The sequence below is a fragment of the Podarcis gaigeae genome, assembly GCF_964106915.1.
Source record: "Podarcis gaigeae genome assembly, chromosome: 1".
NCBI lineage: Eukaryota > Metazoa > Chordata > Lepidosauria > Squamata > Lacertidae > Podarcis > Podarcis gaigeae.
Genome location: NC_139678.1, coordinates 105,776,127 through 105,801,902, shown reverse-complemented (window position 1 = coordinate 105,801,902; position 25,776 = coordinate 105,776,127). Strand labels below are relative to the sequence as shown.

The 25,776-nt window shown below is 43.5% G+C and overlaps 2 protein-coding genes across 6 annotated transcripts in view; both read left to right on the top strand.

Annotated features, from left to right (window-relative positions):
- Positions 1–17,171, top strand: part of ACVR1 (activin A receptor type 1) — a 71,207-nt gene extending 54,036 nt beyond the window's left edge. For all 3 annotated transcript variants that reach the window (XM_083710362.1, XM_083710360.1, XM_083710361.1), the window contains exons 6-10: positions 616–762; positions 2,281–2,556; positions 4,547–4,744; positions 13,255–13,385; positions 14,483–17,171. In XM_083710362.1, coding sequence (XP_083566488.1) covers positions 616–762; positions 2,281–2,556; positions 4,547–4,744; positions 13,255–13,385; positions 14,483–14,617 — 887 coding nt within the window. In that variant the 3' untranslated portion in view covers positions 14,618–17,171. The remainder of the gene's footprint in view (positions 1–615; positions 763–2,280; positions 2,557–4,546; positions 4,745–13,254; positions 13,386–14,482) is intronic.
- A 7,608-nt stretch (positions 17,172–24,779) lies between these two features.
- ACVR1C (activin A receptor type 1C) overlaps positions 24,780–25,776 on the top strand; it is a 44,719-nt gene continuing 43,722 nt past the window's right edge. For 2 of the 3 annotated variants that reach the window (XM_083709894.1, XM_083709892.1), the window contains exon 1: positions 24,810–25,031. In XM_083709894.1, coding sequence (XP_083566020.1) covers positions 24,956–25,031 — 76 coding nt within the window. In that variant the 5' untranslated portion in view covers positions 24,810–24,955. Of the gene's footprint in view, positions 25,032–25,776 lie in introns of all 3 variants that reach the window. The other variant, XM_083709893.1, reaches the window with a different exon arrangement.

Here is a 25,776-nt window from a genome sequence, read left to right as displayed (position 1 = left end):
AGATGTTTCTGAGCTAGCTGTCAAGCCTATAGCTTCCCCAAAGCTGCTTCCGTTAATAACAAATGCACAGTTTTGTTAAACAAACACGGAAACATAAAAATTGCAACGGTACAGCTGGTTTAAATGTACTGTATACAATCAACACCTGTAAGAAAAACAAAAGAAAACACCCAATTAGCTCCTTTAAAATGAAGCATTTCATTAAAAGCCAAGGAAAACAAATGGGTATTAAAAAAAACACAAAAACTTTCTGTAAACCTCTGAACCAAAGGAGTCAGCCATATAGCCCTTGGAAGGAAATTGTACAGAAGAGGGGCCACCACGAAAAAGGCCTAAATTGATCTCAGAGCCATGTGCCTCTGAAGTTGGTCTTAAAACTTCCGTTATTGGTAATATTTGGCCAAAGTCCTTGCTATGTTTCCTCTCCACCCAACTACATCCTGAAGTGAGAATCTCTTGCCTTGGAGCCTGAGGACCATGAACGGTTTGTTTTTAAAGTGCCTTAAAATGTTGATTTAGTTTCAAGTCTCTGCTCTGGTCTAGCCTGGAACCATCCTACTATTTGCTTAATGAAGACTGCTGCTCAAACCTCATGTATCTGTTTGCCTGTTCTAGGGAAAGGTCGATACGGTGAGGTCTGGAGAGGACAGTGGCAAGGAGAAAATGTTGCAGTAAAGATATTTTCTTCCCGAGACGAAAAGTCCTGGTTCAGGGAAACGGAATTGTACAATACTGTGTTGCTGAGACACGAAAACATTTTAGGTGAGTGATATTTTCTTAATGGCTTTTGTATACACATAAGGGCGAGGGGAGCATTAAAAAAGACCTGGACCCTGAGTCTACTGAACGCTGTAGTGCAAGGCTTTCTCCATCCGCTTTTAACTAAGTTTTTATCCACCTTAATCAAGAAAAACTTGACTCCTGCAGAAATATATCCTTGCATTCGGTTTTCTGTTAGCAAAACCATACTCATGAGCAGGATTCCCCCACCGGCCAAATACCATATGTGCACCATGATAAAAATGTTTTTAAGTATACCTCTGTGTAATCCTATGTATTAAGCATTATGTCATTTCAGTACACATTTCCATTGCAGATAAGATGAAGCAGACTGTTAAAAACAGACTATATTTGCTAGAGATGGGGAACATTTTCCAGCCCAACAGCCTCATCCTGTCATGGGCAACCATCTAGGGGCTGTATGCTGGTGCTTGGTTGGGACCAGAGACATAGCAACTGATGTGGTTCTTAAATGTTGTACATTCCAACCCATGCAAAAATTTCTAAATGCCCCCCATGTATGTGTGCATACATATACTAGCATCGTATCTGTCCATCCAGGCAAGCAATAAGTATCACATTTTAAAGACACATTCCAGGCAGGTGAAACCACTTGAGGAGAGCACAGGATGAGGCTGTAGTGCGGTTTGTCCTTCAGAGGAGCTGTGGTTTGTGGCTTGCCCCTGTGGGTCTGAGGTTCCCTATCCCCATGGAGTACATACAGAAGAGACCAAACATTCAGAAGAGACCATACATTTAAAGCAGTAGCGTACCACTTTAATCAGCCATACTTTCCCCCAGAGAATTCTGGGAGCTGTAGGTTGTTAAGAGAACTTGAGAGTCCCCTGTTCCCCTCATGGAGCTACAATTCTCAGAGTTCCCTGGGACGCAGGATTGACTGTTAAGCCACTCTGAGGACTGTAGTTCTGTGAGGGGGAGTAACAACTCATGGCACCCTTAACAAACTACGGCTCCCAGGATTCTTTAGAGGAATCAGTGATCCTGCTTTAAATGCATAGTGCAGCTGAGGCCTTGGTAGGCATGGATTCAGAGTACAGTGGTACCTCGGGTTAAGTATTTAATTCGATCCAGAGGTCCGTACTTAACCTGAAGCTGTTCTTAACCTGAAGCAGCACTTTAGCTAATGGGGCCTTCTGCTGCTGCCACGCTGCCGGAGCACGATTTCTGTTCTCATCCTGAAGCAAAGTTCTTAACCTGAAGCACTATTTCTGGGTTAGCAGAGTCTGTAACCTGAAGCGTATGTAACCCGAGGTACCACTGTATTGACAGTAATGGACTTGTATGTGCGTTGCCATTTTGTAGACTGTTATGCCTTTTCAGTCAACAAGCTAAGATTGTGGGTTTGAAAGATAGAATTTAACACTGAGGAAAAGGACGCTGCAGCCTGCATCTTGCATGGCCTAATTCTGGAGAGAGTTTAGATAGTGAGGGGAAGGAAATCCCTGATCTTTCACCTGGTGTTTCTTCTCCTTCTTTCAGGGTTTATTGCCTCAGATATGACCTCTCGGAATTCCAGCACTCAGTTGTGGCTAATCACCCACTACCATGAGATGGGCTCTTTGTATGACTATCTGCAACTCACGACGCTCGACACAGTGAGCTGCCTGCGGATAGTCTTGTCTATAGCTAGTGGCCTTGCACATTTGCACATAGAGATATTTGGGACCCAAGGGAAACCTGCCATTGCTCACCGAGACTTGAAGAGTAAAAATATCCTGGTTAAGAAAAACGGACAGTGTTGCATAGCAGACCTAGGTGAGTGGTTTTCCCTTCTCCTTCTTTTTTGCATTTTAAATATGCAGTCCTCAAATAACCCGATGCAATTCTTGAGGACCTTTATTTATTTGGATTTAAGAGTTTATTTGGGGGGGGGATTGTTCTTCATCCACTAGAGGGCGCACATCATTTTTAAGTCTCACTCCTGTCTGTGGAATCCTGCATACATTTTCTGATGTTGTTTGTACAGCCCTGTAAAGGATATCCTTCATACATGGTTTTAGAGACATATGTGTTAGAGTAAATAAAAAATCAGGAGGGGAAGAACCACCAGTGGCATCATGAATGAAGGATTTTTTTCTCTTCAAGACAGCAGCTAGAGTATTTGCTATTGCTGCCATCGCCCTTAGGTGTGGTTCTAGGTTTCAGCTTAGAGTCTTGGTACTGCTCTGGGACAAGGGTCCAACTGTGATTATAGCTTCCTTTGAGTCCAGCCTGTTATCATTTGGGATGATGTTCTGTCTTGCTGGGGTTGATATTTCCCAACACCTTCCAGGTCCAGATTAACACTGCCACCTACTGCTTAAATTAAAGTGTGGGTTGGCCATTCTGTGATAGAGGCATCAGGGATTTACGGCACTTCTAAGTCAGAAGCAGGAGAGCTTATGAACCTGGCTTTTGGATTGTCATGCTCACACTCTTGCCTTGCCCTCCCATGCTGCACTGCTCATTAGATGGGAGCAAAACCACCCCAGGTCATGAGGATTGTGGGTAATAGAAGCATCCGCACTGCAGATTTGCACTGGCACTATCACATGTAGGACTGAGGATTGGAGTGATCATTCTGTGATACTATGGCAGTGGACAAAGCTTCATTGTAACTTTTGAATAAATGTTTTAATATTAAAAAAGAAAATGCAGCATGGAATCTCTTATGTCTCCTGTCAGAAGGGCAATCCCCGTATTCACCACATCTAGACAGGAGACTTTAAACTATGAATAAGCCAAGGGACCTTATATGTGATATATTATTTGCACTGCCCAAATGATAGCCTGTCAATTGGATTACCTTGTCCCATGCAGGATTGTATCTTTATGAAAACTTTGTATGCATGTATCTTGCAATCCCTTTGAATTTATATGGGGCTGATTAGTTACTGTATACAGTTGTCCCCTTCAACAAAGATTTAATTGGCATATCTGAGATACAAAGTAAAGATATTTTCACTTTTAAGTGCTCCATGTTGCCCAGCAATATTTATATTGATGGATGGGCTCATGAAAGGTCTGTTTGTCTGGCCTTTGCTTTACTGTAAACTGTCATTCGTTTTCCGGTGGTTGTTAGTTTACTTACTTAAAATTGCTGCTATTTGAAGGCTGTAGTGTAATATATCTCAATTTTAATTCTGCTCCAACCACTCAATTTGGTGGTTGGAGCAGAATGCAAACTGGGTAGAGTAGTTTGCATACTGTGTTTTTTTTTAAGGTGTTTACTTTCTGGTGACCATATGTATCTGTGGTTTATTTTTGGAAGGTTTGTTTGATTTGACCCATTTTTACGGTCACAGCAGTCCTTGCGTTAGCCTTCGCCACACTTTTGGTTCCATCAGTTTCCTCAAAAGCTCACCTTGAACCTTGGGAGTTAAGATTTATCCCCACCCCGCTTACAGCAGATGTGTGAACAGGATAATGGCTATGTAGCACTCAGTCTGCTGGACCACAATATATTCCCACCACATAAACACTAGTCTAGTGGTGTTGTGTTGCCACTGCGTAGATTTGCTACGACTGGGTGTTGTTGTTTTTTAGAGTTTTTTAGAGTTGCTTTACAAAGGCCTTCCTAATCTCTTAGAGTAGGTATAGGGGAGAGGGCCATATCCCAATGCTTACCATGCAGGGGGTCTCAGGTTCAAAACCATGACACAATGGCACTTTGTAGCTGAAAAATATATGGCAATGGTAACAGGTGGGCTCCCCTCGAGCTGAAAGACCAACACTGACTTCACAGCTCTTCTGTTTGCAATTACAGGCCTCGCAGTCATGCACTCCCAAAGCACCAATCAGTTGGATGTAGGAAACAACCCCCGTGTGGGTACCAAGCGCTACATGGCGCCAGAAGTCTTAGATGAAACCATCCAAGTGGACTGCTTTGACTCTTACAAACGGGTTGATATCTGGGCATTTGGACTGGTCCTTTGGGAAGTAGCCAGGCGTATGGTGAGCAATGGTGAGTATCTGTTCCTTTCTAGAATTAGTTGCATTAATCCACTGGCCACTAAAGGTGAAAAACATCTCTTGTATCTTCCTTAGTAGTAAGTGGTTTCAAGTTTTCTCTCCTGGAATTTGCGCCTTAAATTGCACTGAACTCCTACCTACTTCGCAGGATTTGGGCTGCCACTTTTCTTGACATGCCTCTCGCCCCCCACCCTGCCCCATATACTATTTCAAATTGTGTGTGTGTGTGTGTGTGTGTGAAAGTAGGTACTTTATGAATTCCAAGTCAAATTCTAATGTTCTTTATTACGTTCGCCGCCAACTGCATTAAAAAAAAAGTGAGGTGGTATAAAGAAACTCATAGATCACAACAGATTTCTCAGCTTATGACAGTGGGTCAAAGCTGTTCAAATTACCCCACTTGCCTTTACAACATCTCTGTTTAAACATTCATTCATTCATTCAGTTTATATAGATGAAACTTAAACATGGGACCACATCGAGGCGTATCTTAAATGATCAGGAGGTGGGCAGCAAGTTCTGTAAGGGGAAAAACTGGTACTCCTCCAGATGTTTTGGACTACATCTCTCACCAGCCCCAGTCGGTAAACACTTTCCTTGATAATTAATATTTCACTGCTAAAGTTCTAAGTAAGGCAAGGAAATCCCCTTGGGGTTTCATGGAATCCCATGCCTGTGGCAGGGAGAATTCATCCCTACAGCAATATGGCTTAAGGAGGACTGCTTTGCCCTCCTACTGAGGCATGGCCTGACAGCCGAATAATGGAGATGGATTTGCCATGGAGAAGACTCCTCTTTTCTTTTCTTTTTGGTAGCATCAGCTTTTTCTCTCTTTTTTTGGTAGCATCAGCACTAGTACTGGGTCGGTGGCATTTTAAACAATGTGTATGTACAATCTCAATTATGCAGGTTTTGGTGTCCTCGGGTGTCTTCCCGTGTAAAAGTTGGGGTGTCTAGGCGACGTTTCGACGAGGTCTCACTCGTCATCTTCAGGCTGGTGCTTTCGGCTTCTTGTTACTGGAACAGAGCGGGATCTCAATGTTTGAGTTCCTATAAATACTGTAGAGGGGGTGTGGTGTCTAGCCTCCAATGTTCTGGGCCGAGAGGAAGTTCTCAGGCTAGTGTGCCTTTTCTTCTTTTGTTCCTATATCTATATAGCACAGGAGTTCTTTGAAGTAAAGCTGTTTAAAGAAACAGTGTACTGAACCCTAAGGCATTGGTAGAAGTGAGAATACATTTTTAAGACCAATTGGAGCAGCACCCTATTGGAAAGTTCAAAAGTAGTACGTGGATCATTCTTACATGCTTATTGGCAGACATTTTGTTTTGCGGATGTGTGTAATAAGCTTTCAGTGATCACCTTTCTTAGCTCTTGGAACACTTGGAGGGTTGTAAACCTGGGAGCCACATGCCAGAGGCAATGGCTGTGACTCTTCCTTTGTACTGCTGGGCACATTCCAGCTACAGAAAAGTCAGAGGCATCTCTACACTTGCACCTCTCCATCCTCTATCAAGGCAAGAAAGAGCCATGATCACAGTTCTTGCCAGGGACAAAAGCACTCAAGGAAAGCACCAAGCAAATCTTGTGAGTAGAGTGACCTCGGGAAAGGGAATGGCTTCGGTGGAGTTTTGAGGGCTGATCAGAGAGGCTTGGAGGGCTGGATTTGGCCCGCAGGAGTGAGTTTCCTCCCCCTATTTTAAAGTAGCAGCCAAGTATTGTGGAGCTGAAAACGGGATCGTTCTCTCTCCTTACAAGAGTTGCTGTTTTTTAAGTGTGTGATAGGTCAGTTTCTCCTCATTTCTTTGGAAATACTACAAGACATGCAGGAATCAGTACAGTTTGTTTCGCATTCAGTCGCTTAGTTTCATGTTCTGTCCTGTGTCTGTACAAGCGCACCAGTGGTTTTCCACCCAGATTCTCCTCTGCCAGTCAAAAGAGCAGGCTTCCCAACTCAAGGCAGCCCCATTTGTCACTGAAGATGGTACCTGTTTTCAGCTAGCACTTTCCTTGCTTTTATGGAGGAAGGAGAACAAAGGTATACAGGGCACCTCATGACATTCAAGAGGTAATGGAAGCCTCAGCGCAACAAGCCTGGTGAGCTGGGAGGAACACATGGAGAATATGTGGCTGGCACAGTACCTGTGAATCTTGGATGGCCATTGTTTATTCTTACATTCATATCCCACCTTTCTTCCATTATGGAACATACATTTGTTTCCCAAGTGGTCTCCTATCCGGGCAATGATCTGACTTACATATCTTCAGAAAGGTGGTGACCTTCAGAGCATACCATACTTTGCTTCCAGGCAGACAGACCATACTTTGCTTCCAGAAAAGTAGCCATAAGGTTGATGGTAGTCACGTATAGCCAGTCATCATTTCGCATGTTCCTTAATAGCACCTTGGCTTTAAAAGGTTCATTTTTTCCCCCACGGAAAGGTGAGTGAGTAGGGATTGAGTGGAACCTAGGACAAAATTCACCTGGAAGTTGCTGCCAGAACCTGTTGTGTGAAATGAACAAGGGGGCATTTCACATTGGTATGGGTCCTCCTAGAACCGTTAAATGACCAGTCTTCTTTTGTGCCTAACAAAATCAAAGAAACACTGTATCACTTATTGTTTATCTATACAGAACTCTCAAGTTTCTGAATGATTTCTCAGAAACATGGTGAAGTTAGGGCAGGCATAGGCAATCTCAGCCCTCCAGATGTTTTGGGACTACAACTCCCATCATCCCTGACCGCTGGTCATGTTAGCTAGGTATGATGGGAGTTGTAGTCCCAAAACATCTGGAGGGCTGAGTTTGCCTATGCCTGAGTTAGGGTGTGCATTGGATCCACATGAATCAAGAACCCCTGAAACAATTTGTGGCATCTTGGAGGTGCGGACACTGCTGACAGGGAGGAAGTGACAGACAACAGTCTATTAAAAGCAAAACCAAGCCAGAATTTCCACCATGATTTTGGAAACTTCAGAAGAGGCACTCAGACTGCTGCTGCCTTTTTAGTCCAGGGGTCAGCTCCTTTTGTTCCTTCTCGCTGTCTAAGCATACCAGGACTAGAATTGAGGATTGGATGAGGGTGCATATCCTCTCATCTCCTGCAACACAGGTTAGAATTGTTGAGCATTAAGTTCTCTGTTTATTACTGGTTTTATGGATTATATTTCATTAGTTCAAAGACATTTCTCTTTAAAAATAATCCATTTTATTCTGGTTGAATAGAAGGAAACTATGGCAGGGTTCATTATGACAGTGTTATGACAGTGTAGATCAGAGGTTATGGTGACTTTCTTCAGTAGGTCTGGTGCCAGAAGCAGCCCCATAGGAGCCTTAAAACTTTGGCTTTGTTAATTGTATTTTTTCAAAACACACACCAAAAAAACACATTGGAGTAAAAGCCAAACAGCTTCTTCTTCTACTGTAATACAGTAAACAAGAAAGCTTAAAATTTGAATAGGAATATTCAGTTGTATAAATGCAAGTCTCTGTTAGCGGGGATAGTGAACCCATGTCTGATGGGCCTTATCTGCCTTCCAAGCCACTTCCTTCTTCTTTAGTGATCACTCGTAACTGAGTAAGATTGTCTTCCATGAACACAGTCTTCACAGTGAGTCCGTGACTGTGGAGGCCAATTCTGGATCAGCACGTCCCTCCACAGTGGGGACATAGGTTTCGAGCATCTTCAAAGCCCATGACACCTTTGGTAACGGCTATCTTCCAACTGGAGTGCTCGCAGGCCAGTGTTTCCCAATTTCCAGTGTTCAGACTACATTTGGGACGCGGTTGGTGCTGTGGGTTAAACCACAGAGCCTATGACTTGCCAATCGGAAGGTCGGCGGTTTGAATCCCTGCGATGGGGTGAGCTCCCATTGTCTGGTCCCTGCTGCTGCCAACCTAGCAGTTCAAAAGCACGTCAAAAGTGCAAGTAGATAAATAGGTACCACTCTGGCGGGAAGGTAAATGACGTTTCCGTGTGCTGCTCTGGTTCGCCAGGAGCGGCTTAGTCATGCTGGCCACATGACCCGGAAGCTGTACATCGGCTCCCTCGGCCAATAAAGCGAGATGAGCGCCGCAACCCCAGAGTCGGTCACGACTGGACCTAATGGTCAGGGGTCCCTTTACCTTTAATACTGCATTTTAAAAGATTTGCCTTAAGAGAGTCTTTAAACCTTTTTTGTTGACCACCAGCATTACGCTTTCCATATTTAAGTTTGGAATAGAGAAGTTGCTTTGGAAGATGATAATTAGGCATCTGAACAACGTGATCAGTCCAACGAAGTTGATGTTGAAGAATAATTGATTCTACACTGGTGAACTTTGCTTCTTCCAGTACACTGGCATTAGTTCGCCTGTCTTCCCAAGTGATATATTAAAATTTTCAGAGATGGAATCTTTCGAGGAGTTGGAGATGGTGTTTATAAGTGGTCCATGTTTCACAAGCATACAGTAAGGTGGATAGTACAATAGCTTTGTAAACAAGCATTTTGGTACCCCTATGAATGTCCCAGTCCTCAAACACACTGCACTTCAGTTGGGAGAAAGCTGCACTTGTTGAGCTCAGGCAGTACTGGATTTTGTCATCAATGTCGGTCCTTGTGGAAAGATAATTGCCCAGGTAGGAGAAGTGATTGGCACTTTCCAACATCACACCATTTAGTTGGATTTGTGTTGCTGCAGAGGGGTTGTTTTGTGCTTGTTGGTGCAGCACTTTGGTTTTTTGGATGCTGAGCGAAAGGCCAAGCTTTTCATTAGTTTCTGCGAAGATATTTAGGATGGTTTGGAGGTCATCCTCTGAGTGTGCACACACTACGTTGTCACCATCATACTGAAGCTCTATGAAGGAAGTTATGTTAATCTTACTCTTTGCTTTCAGCCTACTCAGATTAAAGAGCTTTCCATCTGTTTGATGTATGATTTCCACTCCTGTGGGGAGTTTCCCTTCAACAAAATGTAGGATCATGGCAATGAAAATGATAAATAGAGATGGGGCAATAACACAACCCTGTTTAACACCTGATCCCACTGTGACTGGTCCACTTTGAGAGCCGTTGTTATCTGCGATTGTTGCTGCCATGTTATCATGGAGGAGCCAAATGATGTTCACAACTTTATCTGGGCAGCCGATTTTCAGAAGGACAGTCCACAGGTCATTATGATTTACAGTGTTGAAGGCCATAGAGAGAGTGATAATTTTGGCATCTCTAAAGTCTGCTGGGATCTCCCCTCTCTCTCCCATTTTTTTTGATGACCTTGTGAAGTTTTGTAAGTTCAGTTTTGCCCACTTTGAGGTATCCCATCAGATCCGCTGGCTTTGTTGTTTCTCATTTGGTTAATAGCAGTACACAACTCTCCCAGATTTGGAGATTCTGCAAGCTCATCTCCAATTTGTTTTTGTGGAATTTGTGAGGGGACCTCAGCAACTACAGGGGAGTTGTGGTTAAGGAGATGATGGTAATGTTCTTTCCAGCACAGTGCAATAGCTTCTTTATCATTTAGAAGTGTGGTACCATCTCTTGAGCGTAGGAGGCATATGCCATGATTTATTGTCCCATAAATGGTCATTGTGGCTTTAAAGAAACTCTGTGCATCATGAGTGTCAGCTAAATGCTGGATTACTTGAACTTTTTTATCCTCCAAGTGTTCTTTAGTTCTCTGGTTCTTCTTTGAACCTCAGTCTTAGCGCTGGCATAAGTTTTATTCTTAGCGGCACAGTTTCTATCTCTTTGCCAGATCTGAAAGGCCTTCCTTTTCTTGTCAATAATGTGTTCAATCTCACTGTCATTCTCATCAAACCTGTCCTGGTGTTTCTTGGTTTGGTATCTAATAGTTTGTTCACAGGCTGCAATAATGGATGTTCTTAGCTTGGTCCACTGTTCCTCGATGTTGTCAGGGAACTCCGAAAGCAGATAGATGGTCCTTAAGAGTCGTTTGGAAGCAATCTTGCTTAATAGGATCTTGAAGGGTTTGAGTGTTCATTTTGTGCCTTGGTTTCCTTCCTTGAAGCCTGCATCGAGGTATAATCTTGATAGTCATCGTGGAACATATTAATTGGTGATCTGTTCAGCAGTCGTCAGCACTCGTACTAGCAAAATCAGGCATATTTTCTCATCTTTGCAAAGGGGTACCTTTTCTCCCTCTGGTAAAATACCACTGCTAGGAGGTCTTTCTGATCAGGAGAAAGGAAGGACAGCTAGAAGCGGATTAGTTTAGACGCCAGCATGAATGTACAAGAATGGGATTAATGTGTGGCCAATTGAAGTTAAAATAAATACGTAAGGATTTTTATGAGCAAAATTAAATGCAGAAATAATTTCTGAACATCACCGCTAGGCTTTAAAGAGAGTACCTTCTGTTGTTGTTTAGTCGTGTCTGACTCTTTGTGACCCCATGGACCAGAGCACGCCAGGCACTCCTGTCTTCCACTGCCTCCTGCAGTTTGGTCAAACTCATGCTGGTAGCTTTGAGAACACTAGCCGACCATCTCATCCTCTGTCGTCCCCTTCTCCTTGTGCCCTCCATCTAGCGTACCTTCTAGATTTCTACAATTTTCTGTCAGAAGTGTTTCAACCCAGATAGATTGGCGGGGTGTAAATAATAAAATTATTATTATTGTATAAACAAGTCAGAAGCAGGAAGAGAGGCTTCTCTTGGCTGAGGATTTGGCATACATAGGTGAACCCAAGGGGCAAGGGAAGTTGGTGAAAAGGAGAGAAAGATGCCATGAACCTTGCGCCTTAGTGCAGCTGGCAGCTAAATGAGTGTTGGCATAGATACATGTGGCCTCACTGACCTGGCAGAAACGTGACTCATGTTGTATGTGCACTGCAATGCTGGGTGGAGTTGCTGGTGGGGACACCAGGGGTCACCACCAGCTCTTGCCAGGTCCCTACTCTTGGGGATTTTATTTACATGTATTGCCTATCCTATCCTGTGGACTTGTCAAAAATGATAGGCGAGCCATTGTCCCCAAAGGACTCTTCAGTAAGGCAGTAGATACAAAAGGCTGGCGAAGGAAGAGGCATTTAGAAGGAATTAATGCAGACTTGGTTAACCGTAAAAGAAAATTTCTGTGCATTAGTGTCAAGTGTATTTACAACAGCATCTGATGTTACGGGTGTGAAGGTCATTTTGTTGTCTTGGTGGGCAAGAACATCATTAACCTGTTCGGGCAAGTTTTTAATGTTTGATGTTTTTAATATTTGATGTTTCATTGTGTTTTTAATATTCTGCTGGGAGCTGCGCAGATTGGCTGGGGCAACTCAGTCAGACGGGCAGCATATAAATCATCATATTACTCAGCATTCCCTCTACTACTTTTTCTGATTCTCAGGTAGAACCTTGTGAGTCTAGATTTGCCAGATGTCCAGGTTTTATTGGGAAATAAAGCTTTGTGCCCCCCTTCCCCACATACGAATGAATGTTATTTCAGTGGCAAAAACTTTCATCATCAAGTTATAAACAGACAAAAGAAATCCTAACACATGCACAAATCGTTATTGCTGAACTGTGTTAACAAATAGTTGTCAATATAGAGTATATAATGAATGATCCAATGTGCTAATTTCTTCTCTGTTGTTACTGATTTCCCCCCTATAGTAAATCTCAATCCTGTCCTTTCTTTCAAAGGATCCCTGGAAGCAAATAAACAAAGTAGTAATTTTTTTAAAAAAGTATGTCTGTCTGTATGTCTAGCCTGTTTTCTTAAATGTAGATGGGGCAAAATATCACTCAAAGGGACATTTCTGAATTCCTTCTTGGATTAATCGCCAAGTTTTTTCTCTTTCCTTAATAGTATGACATACAATGACTTACTCATAGGAGGTTCAAAATGGCGAAGGTGCTTTTAAAATGGAATACTGTAGGTAGGCATTTTATTTTTGTTTCCCAAGTAGTATCCAAGATACCCTGGTTTAATTTTATGGTTAAATCACACAGTGCAAAATAAATCTCGTATTTGCTGCCAGCATACCAATGAAACTCATCTTGATACTTGGAAGATGGTTTTAAACAGGTTTTTAGGGACGCCTGATGCCTGGCATAGAACTGGGGTTCATTCTATTGTTTTCTAAATGACTGCCCCATCCCATTCTGACTCTCCACAGGCCCTGTGTTGTCTAGTGTGGATTTAGGAGCATATGTGTACTGTACTGGAATCTTGAGTTCTTGTGTTCTTTCTCCCCCCCCCCCACCTCCCCTCTGTCTCCAGATTATTTACCAAGACACTTCAGCCTTGTTTGTGACTGTATTTGCCTTCTGTACATATGGTTTTCTTTGCAGAGTAAGGAACTGCATTCTAACCCACAGGGAGAACTGGCTGATTAATGTCTTGATTGTATTGTGCTATTAGAAATTCATTTCATAATATCGGTGAGATGTCACAAGGACTTAGCTTTGGCTAAGGCTCCGTGCTATGTAATAATGCACTGAACTTTGTCTTGCTAATGAAGATTTTGAAACGTATCGATGCAACTACAGGATCTATGTTGTGTTTTGGCCTTAGGTATTGTCGAAGACTACAAACCTCCATTTTATGACGTAGTGCCTAATGACCCCAGCTTTGAAGACATGAGGAAAGTGGTCTGTGTGGATCAGCAGAGGCCAAACATTCCCAACAGATGGTTTTCAGATCCTGTAAGTGCCCAGCCCATCACATCCTGCCATATTTCTTATAGATCATCCTTTAAAAAACAAAACAACATCTGCTGTTGTGTTCCTAAACATTGGGGATCCATATGTGATTGGGCTACAACTCCCATCATCTCCAGTCAGCTTAGCCAGAGGTCAGGCATGATGGCAGTTGTAACATCTAAGGTCTCAAGGTTGAAGAACATTTGTGTATTCCTAAAAGGCAATGTATGTGCCCTTAAGAATGGGTATACTCTTGAGGGACAAGGCTTAAGTGACATGGGGTGCATGGTCACAGAAATTAATCCTTGCCCTGAGAACAGCTATTATTTTTCTCAGGGTGGGGTGTGGGCTAACTCTACAGAACAGTGATGCCAAATCATTAAGCTTCAATGACTATAGAAGGGGGTGGGGGAACCTTTTTGGCCTTGTAGGTGATGTTTGACAAGTGTGTGGGAGTGCTCATCTGCCACTCAGACAATGTCAGTATGACACAAGAATGACAGGTGGGCTGGCCCGCCTACTGCTCAAAGCTTTGCCTCCCCTCTCCCCTTCCCTGCTCCAGCAGGAAAACAATGTGCTTTGAGGGTACATAGTGCACACAGCTAAGGTTTCTGAACCCTCGTGTCTCATGTCCTAGTCCAAGCATAGGCAAACTCCGGCCCTCCAGATGCTTGGGACTACAATTCCCATCATCCCTAGCTAACTGGACCAGTGGTCAGGGATGATTGGAATTGTAGTCCCAAACATCTGGAGGGCCAGAGTTTGCTTATGCCCTGGGGTTGAGTCTTGCTGCCTTGCCTGTAAGAGCCTATTTCCTGCTGGGAACAGGCATTTCCAGCTATGCAAGATTAATCATGCCCTCTAGCCCATCAGCTGACATCATCAGTGACGTCACCTGGTTGGTGGGTATGGTTTGCAGAAAACTGCTTTGCAGGCCAAGAATGACCCAGGACTGGTTGTTCCCCACCTTTGGACTACAGCTTGGTGTGGTGTCTGAAATGACCTTATATAGATTCTTGAAGTCTACTGAGATTTGCATGGGACAACGTTTCAAAACTTGATCTGATCTGAACACCCATCCATCTACCTTTCCTTTTCAGACGTTAACTTCCCTTGCCAAGTTGATGAAAGAATGCTGGTACCACAATCCATCAGCCAGATTAACAGCGCTGCGTATTAAAAAGACTTTGACCAAAATCGACAATTCCTTAGATAAGCTCAAAGCTGACTGTTGATAACCAACACCTGATGCTGACAGGACATCATGGCTTGTGTCCAGCATGGAAGAATGGCTTGATGAACTCTAGGATCCGGCCACAAGTGGCTTCAAACAGAGGCAGAGTTGTTTACCTAACCAGCCATTGAAAAGGAAATAGACCCATGTGAGCCTTAATCGGTGACTGTCCATGGTATTTTACAAATGGCCAATCTGTAAAGACTTAATGCTGAATCTATGGTGGCCTATGGAAGGAAGGAAGGAAAGAAGAGAAGTCCTAAGACAAAACTGGGGCATTAAAACCATGGCTTTTTTTATTATTATTTCATGAAAAGAAAGAAAAAGGAAAGTGTCTCCTTGTCTCGCTCCCAAGTGGAAGTGGTCAATTCGAATCAGCAATATTGCCTGCGCGTCTCTTTATTGCACTAGGGATTCCTTGCATTCCTTACTTGCACTGTTACGGTTTAATTTGAAAGACATGACTTGCCAAAAATATGATTGGCCCTGTACTCATTGATATGTTTTTTTTTAAAAATAATAATAATGGGAAATCCAATTTGGGAAATTGAACTTGTAACTGACTCTTTTTATTATTATTTTAAAGCTGCATTTTACATATGTGTACGGTTTACAATAATGCTGGACGCTAGGAATTATTGTTTATATGGAAACTGCGAACTTTTATTTATTATTAGTGCACTTAACAGTTTTAAAATACTGAGGAAAGTGCGAATAGTTAAAAGCTTATTTTTATGTGGCTTCTATCATTTATTTCTTACAGACGTATTTTTTTTTGGGGGGGGGGGAGGTTTAACACGGTATAACCTGAAATTGTCCTTCTCCCTGCCCCCCCCCGTATTATCAGTTATACACTTTAATCACCTTTTTTAAAGTGCTTCACATTTTATATGCGTGTGGTCTGTAACATATATTTTTCAGTTCAAAATAAGCGGAACATTTATATATAAATATTATATAGATATATATATCTCTCTTAAATATAAAGCCATTATCCAAATGATGCCACATCTAGTACCTTATTGATCCTAGAGAAAGGGGAGCAGCAGAAGAAAATGGCAGAATGGTAGGCCATGGATCGTATTATGGGAAAGTGCATTTTTCTTCTTCTAAGCTATATACGTAATGTGCATATGAACTCTACCGGGGCGGGGAGAAAGCTATTTTTTAAATTTTACTTCCTTTTTTTGTATTTAGCAGTTATTTGTATAAATGACATAGAATATTTTCAAGTCAAATGGAAAGAAAATGTCCCCTCGTTCTGTTAGTGCCTCTTGTGGTTCGAGGTAAATGCCGTAAAGTTTTGCATCACCAGCGTATATCCACTGATTATCTTCTCCCTGCCTTTGCTGTTTCTGCAAGTCAGAAGCAGTGTCAACAAACTGGTGGTGTAGGACAGAACGCCACTGAAAAACACCAGAGAGATGCTTCAAAAAGGTGATGCTGATGTTGGGATGCTGGGCAGTTGTTGTTGAGGAGGTGGGGTCTGTGCTGGAGCAATGACCTTGCAAGGACACAAATTATTGTGTGATGATGTATGAACAAATCAGATCATGCTATTCTGACCGTGGTGTTTTTTGTTTTGTTTTTTAAAAAATAATAATCTTGAGTTTCCTGAGTAAAGAGTTTTGATCTGAGTGCCTTGCCTTATAACTGTGTAGCTGTTCTCCCTGTGGAGCCCTCATAGTGAAAACGATGGATGCTGAATGTAAGTGGCTGTCCTAACAACCGTTAAACCAGCACGATGCCTCAAACTTGGGAAACGAGCTGAATGGACTTTGTTCCAAACGAGACAGGGCCCTGTTGTAGCTTCCATTTTCCCCGTTCTCCTTCAGATTGTCTTTCCGAAAGCTCTTTTGGGAGAAGCGTTGTAAGAGCTTTGATTTGTGCGCCTTTGCTCCATGGAACACTGCTGCGCCTGTCACTGAATACAGGGGGCGGGAGGATATGGGGTTGTTTACAACTCAGTTCTTCTTAGAGTTGGACCCATTGAACCTGATGGAACTCAGTCATGCTCTTAGTTTCAGCGGGTCTACTCTGAGCATGTCTAACACTGGCTGCAAACCATGGCCCCTCTTCTGAGACGGGGTTAGGTGTGCCATGATTTGCTGGGCTGGAAACTGAATCGGTAATATGATCTGGTCACACGTTGCGAAGAAATGCTGGGAAGAGTCTGTGTTTGGATGCATTTGTCCCTAAGGTTTCCAGGGTGTTGAGATGAAGTTTGGTATTTGCTTGGAGAATGATGGCTTGCCACAAAAAGTTTCATCTTACTAAAAATAAATAAATGATGATAACGAAACTGGGGGCGGGTGGAGGAGAAGAGAAAAAAAAATCTCCTCCTGTCTGGTTAATTAGAGTGAACTTTTCCATGTGTTGGTGGGTGGGCCAGACTGCCTATCTATATTTAAAAAGCAAACTTCTAGTTGTTCTACCATTTGTATGGTTAATTTGAAATAACCTAATTTGTGAATGTCTTCTTAATGATGAGGTCCTCTTTTAACAGTATGAAAGCCTTTATCAAGGAAAGTGATATTAAACATTTTTTAAATGAATTGTGGGTGTTCTGGCACATCTGTACTACTGGTTCAAGTTTGCTTGCTTAGTAGTACAATATCTACTGCTTGTTAGTGGCAAGTCAAGTGTTTGTGGGATTGCTAGTGCATGGTAGAAACATGGGAAGCGTCAAGGAATAGTACAAGCACAGCAGGACTGTGTTGGAGGAGATAAAATTGCATCTGTTTAGAGGAGGCTCAATTGCCCTCTTACGATTCCAGCAATAATAAAATGTGTGTGGACATAAATTCTGCATTAAACCCTGATTCTGGTAATCCTATGATGGGCTAGGCTAGCAGTTCCTTCTATCCCTTATCAAAAATGTTTCCTTTAAAAAAACCAAATTCAGCACTCATTCTTCTTTATTCAGTGCACTTACACCATGATTATTTGATACCCTACACCACAGGAACAAGCATGTCAGCTAAGGGTGTGTACAATTCCTTGGGAGAGTGAAGTTCTAACCGATGCTTGAGAAATTCAATTTCTTTGAATTCCAATGTGAACAGATCTGATCTGCGCTTCCTGGGCTAATGTACATACTGGAATGTGGTTATCCTTTGGATTTCACACTTCTCTGAATTTTGCAATAAAGTTCTCCACTCAAAAAATCAATAACAATATGTGTTCTTAAAAAATGTGTATTTCAAGATGAAATGCTTCTGAAAATACGTTGAGAAATGTGTGCATTCAGGTAAAATGTTGTCAATGGCAAGAATACATGGAATAAACTGGAAAAGTGTTGGGATCACAAATGGATAAGCTGTTAACAAGCAAAGTCTGCCAGAGTACAATGTTCAAAACTTGCAAAATGACAGTGGTTGGGTAGAAATTGCCTTTTGACTGGCAGAGTAGAGCAGTTTCCCCCCTTCATATTGGTTACTCTAAATGGATATTGCAATTGCTCATATTGCAAAATAGATTTAAAAATAGAACTTGAGGTCCAGTGAAAGGGAGGGAAAATATTATTGTTCAATGTATACAGATTAAAGCACTGAGTTTGGGGGGCTTTTTTTAAGAAAAAGAAGAAGCAAACCAACTTGGCTAGCTAATTCTGAAACCTCTGTAGCTTGCATTTGACACATTGATAGCTTTAAAGGCCCCCTCCCTGCAAATATTGAATTGCTTGGTTCCATAGTATTGGACATTTGAATGTACAGTATTTTTTATCAGTAATGTGTGGTCGTAGCACTGTTCAATTTAGGTTACTTTAAATCAATTGATATAACAGTGATAAAGTGACCTTGCAACTTTTCAGGAAATCCCTCTTACAGACCTACAATTTTTGGAATTCCTTGGTTAGTGGAATTGACTGTTAAGCCACACTGAGAATTGTAGCTATGGGAGGGGAATTGGTGCCTCTTAACTTTCAGCACCCTTAAGAAACTACAGTTCCCAAGATTCTTCGGGGTGGGGGAGGCATAATACTGCTTTAACTGCATAATGCTGTAAGGTAAAGGGAACCCTGACCATTAGGTCCAGTTGTGGCCGACTCTGGGGTTGTGGCGCTCATCTCGCTTTATTGGCTGACGGAGCCGGTGTACGGCTTCCGGGTCATGTGGCCAGCATGAGTAAGCCACTTCTGGCAAACCGGAGCAGTGCACGGAAACACCGTTTACCTTCCCGCCGGAGCAGTACCTATTTATCTACTTGCACTTTGATGTGCTTTCAAACTGCTAGGTTGGCAGGAGCAGGGACCGAGCAACGGACGCTCACCCCGTCACGGGGATTCGAACTGCCAACCTTCTGATCGGCAAGTCCTAGGCTCTGTGGTTTAACCCACAGTGCCACTCGCGTCCCTTGCATAGCATAATGCTGGTGGGGCCTATATTTGCCCTTGTTTCCTAATTATGCAAGCCTGCTTTTATTTCTAAAGATGATTGATTGTTTTCAACTTTCAGTTCCTGCAGCTGAAAGTGCTGTTCACAAGTGACAAAATAATTAATCTCCCTTAAAAAAAGAAAATAAAACTTGTTAAATGGGGTCACTTGTATTAACTGGGGCAGCCATTGCATTGTGTGTCTCAACCACTAGATGTTAAATAAGCTGATGGAAGTACTATATGTGGTAAACGTATTATCACATTCTCATAAAGGTTTATTTCAGGAACATGTGGTTCTCCAGATGTTCATAGTTCCTGAACATTCGCCATGCTGGCTGGAGGGCTGATGAGAGTTGTAGTTGATCTTCTGGAGGGTCATGCCCCAGGTTATATGGTGCCTGTGGTCCAACTTAAATTCCCAGCAATTGTCTTTTCTTAGCTCTAGTAGGTGATATAGCCTTTCCACTGATGTGCACTGTTTTGTGTTCAAGCTTTATGTCTCTTCTTGTTTCTCTGTTCATTCTGCTCATGGCTCTTCTGTGCACTGGCACTTGCAAAACCCCTTTCCCCAATCACCACGCATGGGGAAAGCACGCTTGCAGAAAATGAGCTGGCCACCAGAAACTTTCCAAAACAAATACACTGATAAGTAATGTGTCTCATAGGGGAAATCAATAGACCATTATTTTCAAGATGCCAGTCAAACATAATCGTTCTAGGCTCCAGAGTCCAAGGTTTATTCCCCAAGCAAGCTGGAGCAGATAGGCAGAGCTGTAAATCTTGGAGGGAAGTTTTCATAAAGAGAAGATTGCAAGCAGCCAATGAGGAGGCAGCATTTTAAGGACGCCTCTTTTGAGTTGCCCAGCAGTGCAGGAGCATCTTCTGGGAATTGAGATGAATGCTTCGGATGGATGGTAGTCATGGATTCCTAGCTCTTTAGTGCAATGGAGGTAGTATGAAGTGTTTGTTTATTATTGACCAATTTTTCCATTTTGCAATAATTCCGAGAGCGTTGCATTTTTAAAAAAGTGTACAACCTTAGACATTGTCAGCATGCACCTAAAAGTGTGACTGTGGTCAATGCTGGATTGGAGGTATTATACAAGGAAACATGACGGTATGTAGCTTCCTGTGGACCATGGCTTTTCCTCAGCTGAAGGTGTGAAATGGCCATTGTTTGCCTTATACAGAATCAGTCCATCTATCTCAGAGTTGTCTCCTTTGACTGGCAGTGGCTTTGCAGAGTTTCAGATGGGACATTGCCAGCCCTTACCTGGAGATGCCCTTGGGAATTGAACCTGGAATCGTCTCCAAGCCAAGCAGATTCTCCGCTATGTCCCTTTGTCCCTTCTACAGTATATATCATTCAGACTAGATGTTCAGTGGTGCCATTTTTATTCAGCTGAATTTGAAGTATTTACTTTAAAAGTTCCCAGTGGCTCCTTTCAATGTGGAAAAGTGCTCAATATTCTAAAGATACCTTGTTTCAGTCTGGTGCAATGTATTTAAAATATTTATAAAAAGGTAAAGGTAAAGGGGCCCCTGACCATTAGGTCCAGTTGTGGGCGACTCTGGGGTTGTGGTGCTCATCTCGCTTTACTGGCCAAGGGAGCCAGCGTACAACTTCTGGGTCATGTGGCCAGCATGACTAAGCCGCTTCTGGCGAACCAGAGCAGTGCATGGAAACGCCGTTTACCTCCCCGCTGTCGTGGTACCTATTTATCTACTTGCACTTTGACGTGCTTTCGAACTGCTAGGTTGGCAGGAGCAGGGACTGAGCAATGGGAGCTCACCCTGTTATGGGGATTCGAACCGCCGACCTTCTGATCGGCAAGTCCTAGGCTCTGTGGTTTAACCCACAGCGCCACCTGTGTCCCTTAAAATATTTATATTCTGCCTTAATTTCAAAGATTTATTATAATATGTATAATAGCTTTAGTGAGTGAATATTTACCTATTCGTAGTTGTACATTTATCTTTTGGAAGAGGTTCCTTTTTATATACTAAAGCTGAATCCTGATAGGAAATAAGTGCTGTGGGTGGGTGGTTCCTGTGTCCTGGAGGGGGTGCTCTCCCCTGTAGGTTCAGAGGCTGGGAGCATACCTGGATTCCAACTTGTCACTGGAGTCACAAGTGGTTTCTGTGGCCAAGAGTGCTTATTATTTATTGAGTTTATATACCGCCCTATAACCAGGGGTCTCAGAATAAAATCAAGATATAAAACCACAAAATACATAATAAAAATAAAAACAACAACCTAATAGCCCCCCCCCGCCACCACCAAAAAACACATTTTAAAAGGGCATAGGATGTAAATAATAATAATAATTTATTTGTACCCCGCCCATCTGGCTGGGTTTCCCCAGCCACTCTGGGCGGCTTCCAACAAAGATTAAAAATACATCAAAATGTAAATCAGGTCAACTAAGGTAAAGGTAAAGGGACCCCTGACCATTAGGTCCAGTCGTGACTCTGGGGTTGCGGCACTCATCTTGCTTTATTGGCCGAGGGAGCCGGCGTACAGCTTCCAGGTCATGTGGCCACCATGACTAAGCCACTTCTGGTGAACCAGAGCAGCGCACAGAAACTCCATTTACCTTCCCGCCTACTTGCACTTTGACGTGCTTTCGAACTGCTAGGTTGGCAGGAGCAGGGAGTTCACCCCGTTGTGGGGATTCAACCGCCAACCTGATCGGCAAGTCCTAGGCTCTGTGGTTTAGACCACAGCGCCACCCGCATCCCTTTAGGTCAACCAAAGACCTGGTTAAAAAGGAACGTTTTTGCCTGGCGCCTAAAGGTGTATAATGAAGGCGCCAGGCGAACTTCCCTGGGGAGAGCATTCCACAGATAGGGAGCCACTGCAGAGAAGGCCCGTTCTTATGTTGCCACCCTCCAGGCCTCTCAAGGAGGAGGCACATGATTTACCAGCTATGGTCATTTCTAGATGGGGATAGCCTTGGCCTCAGTTATCCATGCTCTGGTGACCTCCCATATGGACTACTGTAAATCACTGTATGTGGGGCTGCCCTTGAAGATGCTCCAGAGACTGAAGCTAGAGCAGAATGCTAAGCCAGTAGGTCGGGCAACCCAATGGGACCAGGTGTCACCAGTCTTAAAATTGCACTGGCTGTCAGTGAGCTAGAAAGGTGAACTTTGTTCTGTTCCAACCAATAACCAACCTGTCCTTTGTAACTTGTTTCCTGTCCCTCCTGCACTTGATACTTGACACATTTTAGGATCATCCCAGACTTCATTAGGTCTGTGCTTCACAAACTAGCAAGGAATATGAGAGGGTTTCATTGTCCTTGTGTCCATTTTACATGCTTGATGTTTATAGGGAATGGGTGCTTGGTTCCACAAACACACAAAAACATCAGAACAACTTGATTTCTTGGGTTTTACACCTGGTAGAAAATGGCTTGAGTATACTTTTCACTATTTGAACGCCACTGAGACCTTGGAGGGAACAGCCAATGAGCTTCTAGGGAGGATCAGCAGTTTGCTAAACAATGCTAGTGCGTCTGCATTTGCTATGCAAACACAGTGTCTCCAATTTGTGTGCTCTTTCCAGTCACCATTAATTTTTGCTACAGTTTGGCTATGCCTCCCCACCCCACCCCCCAAAAAAACACCAGGTATGCTCCCAAGCAGAACTGTAGGCTGGGGTGTCCAGAGTGACTTTGTACTTTTAAGGAGATTTTGAAGGCAACTACCAGTCTCAAGAACTGAATATAAGAAGGATGCACGTTATTTTCCCCCTGGGGCAGAAGCCAGTGGTAGCCCACAGCGATGAACATAGTGCTGCTTTTGTGTCACGAACTCTGGCATCCAAGTTTAATTCTCTAGCTGATGAGTTCAACTTTCTGCTACTGCATGTAAGCAACCACAGAGGCCATTCTTGGAAGGATGCAAGAGTCAAAGACGTAAGAGGGTGGGTGGGTAAGAGGACTGAATGGTGACACAGATTTTAATTCTGCTACCCTGACAATTACTGCTCTCACTTTTGGACTGCACAGATGAAATGAGAACAATTCACGGTAATGGTAAGGGTCAGGCTTAACTTTAACAAGGTAGAAAAAAAAATGGAACTCTAACCTTACAGTTTTCCCGTGTAGATGTGATACACTTATTTTTTTTACTTGCTAACCTACATATGAATAGTGAAATTCTGGGCGATTTAAATTCTGAGGATTTAAACACGTCTCCTGGGTCCTCATCCAACAGACTAACCACTTAGGTTAAAGATATTTGTAGCAACCCAGGAAGCATGGTGGGGTTTCTCCTTATTTACTTGTGTCTGTTTATCTCATCACACAAGTTCCACTTGGTCACTTTAATTCAGAAAAATTCCTTCCAGTAGCACCTTAAAGACCAACTAAGTTAGTTCTTGTATCTGTAACTTTAATTCAGGATTTCATAGTTCCAAGTACAGTGGTACCTCCGTTTATGAACTTAATTTGTTCCGGAAGTCCGTTCTTAACCCGAAACCGTTCGCAACCCAAGGTAACTACTTCTGGGTTAGCAGAGTTTGTAACCCGAAGTGTTCGTAACCCAAAGTGTTTGTAACCCGAAGTACCACTGAAAATATTTGCCAGTTACACAGATACAGCTGAAAGGATATGAGAAATAGCTCTGATACACAATGACAACCTGTGCTCCATTTCTATTTCAGTGGGTTGAAACTGGTCTCAATTCTCATACTCTAACCACTACTACACCCACACACCCACACACACCAGAATGGGCGCCTTTGATTTGTGTAGAAAAAATGTTAAATGAATGAACCAATGCTTGAAATGTTTGTGGTGGTGGTGTTTTTAAAAAGACCTGGAACTGTTTTGAGTGCTCTAATTCTACATTTGCATTTAAATAATCTTAAAAATCAAGGCTTAGTATCAGTGTTTTATTAATTTACAGTGGTACCTCGGGTTACATATGCTTCAGGTTACAGACTCCGCTAACCCATAAATAGTACCTCGGGTTAAGAACTTTGCTTCAGGATGAGAACAGAAATCGCGCAGCAGCAGCGGGAGGCCCCATTAGCTAAAGTGGTGCTTCAGGTTAAGAACAGACCTCCAGAACAAATTAAGTTCTTAAACTGAAGTACCACTGTATTTTTTACTATGGCATGTTTATCTGTCTTTATTTTTTATTCAGAATAGTTTCTTTTCTCTTATTGTATTACAAAAAAAAATGCAATGAAATCATACTCAAAACAAACAATTGCTGCCTGTAACGCATCGCCATCCCATGGAACGCATTCCTGGGGGAAAAGCTTTTTCCTGGGTACTAAAACATTACTGCGCTTTTTGAGTTATCAGGAAAAAATGTGACCTGCCGGTAAACAAAAGACAATGTGTGCGAATCACCTGCAGATAATTAAATATAATGGCCAAAGCACGTTAACACCGCCTTCCACCCTTGGAATTAGAAGAGTGCGTACAGGTGAGCGCGCGTGCGCGCAGGGCAACAAAGGGCCAGCGGCAGTCTCGGGTGACTCGTGTGCTACCTGAAGAGGAGCCACCTGAGATGAGGCCTCGGAAGTTTCCCGCGCGAAACCCCGACCGGGCACCGTCGTCTGCAGAGAATGCCTCGCGCTCCACGGACAGAGGCCCGAAGTTTGGAGCCACACCGCTGGAGAGGCGTCGGCCGTCGGCCGTCGGCTCTCTCTCTCTCGCTCTCCCGCGGGGCAAACCCCCTCTGCCCTGTAAACAGGGACCCAAGGGGTGTGTCCGGGCCGGGCGGAGCCGGAGGAGGGTGAAGCTGCAAACCCCACCCCAGGCGCCGCTGCCGCTCCCCCCACAGCTGACAGCCTGCCCTGCCGGGAGCGTCGACCAGGGGCGGGGAGAGGGCAGCCGCGGGAAGCCCGCCCTAGCGGGGCTGCGCGCGTGTCCTACCGCCGCTCGGCTCGCTCCACTCCGGCCGCTCTTCCTCCCGCCAGCGCCTCTCCCATGTGCTGCCATGCGACCTCCGGCGTCCCGCTCCGGGCTGGGCGCCTTGGCGCTCGTCCTGGTAGCCTGCGCCTCTCTCTGCACAGGTAAGGAAAAGGAGGTGGGGGGGGGTCGGGATACCTGTTTCTTCTTCGCGTGGGACCTGTGGCGGGGCGGGTCTGCCTTGGAAACTTTTTTGAGTGTTTGTGGCTTTTCTCCCAGGAAACTCTGCCCACTCGGTCTGTGCGCATGGACGCGTCTCCCATGCTCTCTGCACGTGCCCAGAGGCATTCGCCCCCATCCCTTTGGTCCACTTACACGTACTTAAAAAACAACAACTATTGACTAGGTCCTAGGATGAAATGGCTGTGTTGCAAAAGAACGATTTAGGTGATTAAATCTCCTGCGTGAGGGAAAGAAATGTGACTAGAATGAAAAACTGCTTGAATGGCTCTGTTGCCAAAGAACGGTTTGGGTGTTAAATCTCATGCAAATATACTCAAAGGGTGTTTGTTTGTTTTCAAGTATTCTTTTAAAAAAGGAAGGGAAAGGAATAAAGCGCCGTGAATGGGGTTGGAGGAGAGTCACATAAGATCAGTCATTGGAGAGCCGCTCCAGGTTTGATCCTCCTGAACTCGGCTTAATATAAAACCTTTTGGGTGGCGGCTACGATTCTGAGGGCAAAGGCCGGTTAGAGTTGACGGCAGAGAACTGTATATATATATAAATAACAGAGCGTGTCTTTTGTTTACAAACCCAGCTGACTGATTTAAATGGCTCTGGGATCTATTCTGCCAGAAGTTACAATCCCCCGCTCGACCCAGAGGTTTTTCCTCCCTGGTTATAGATATA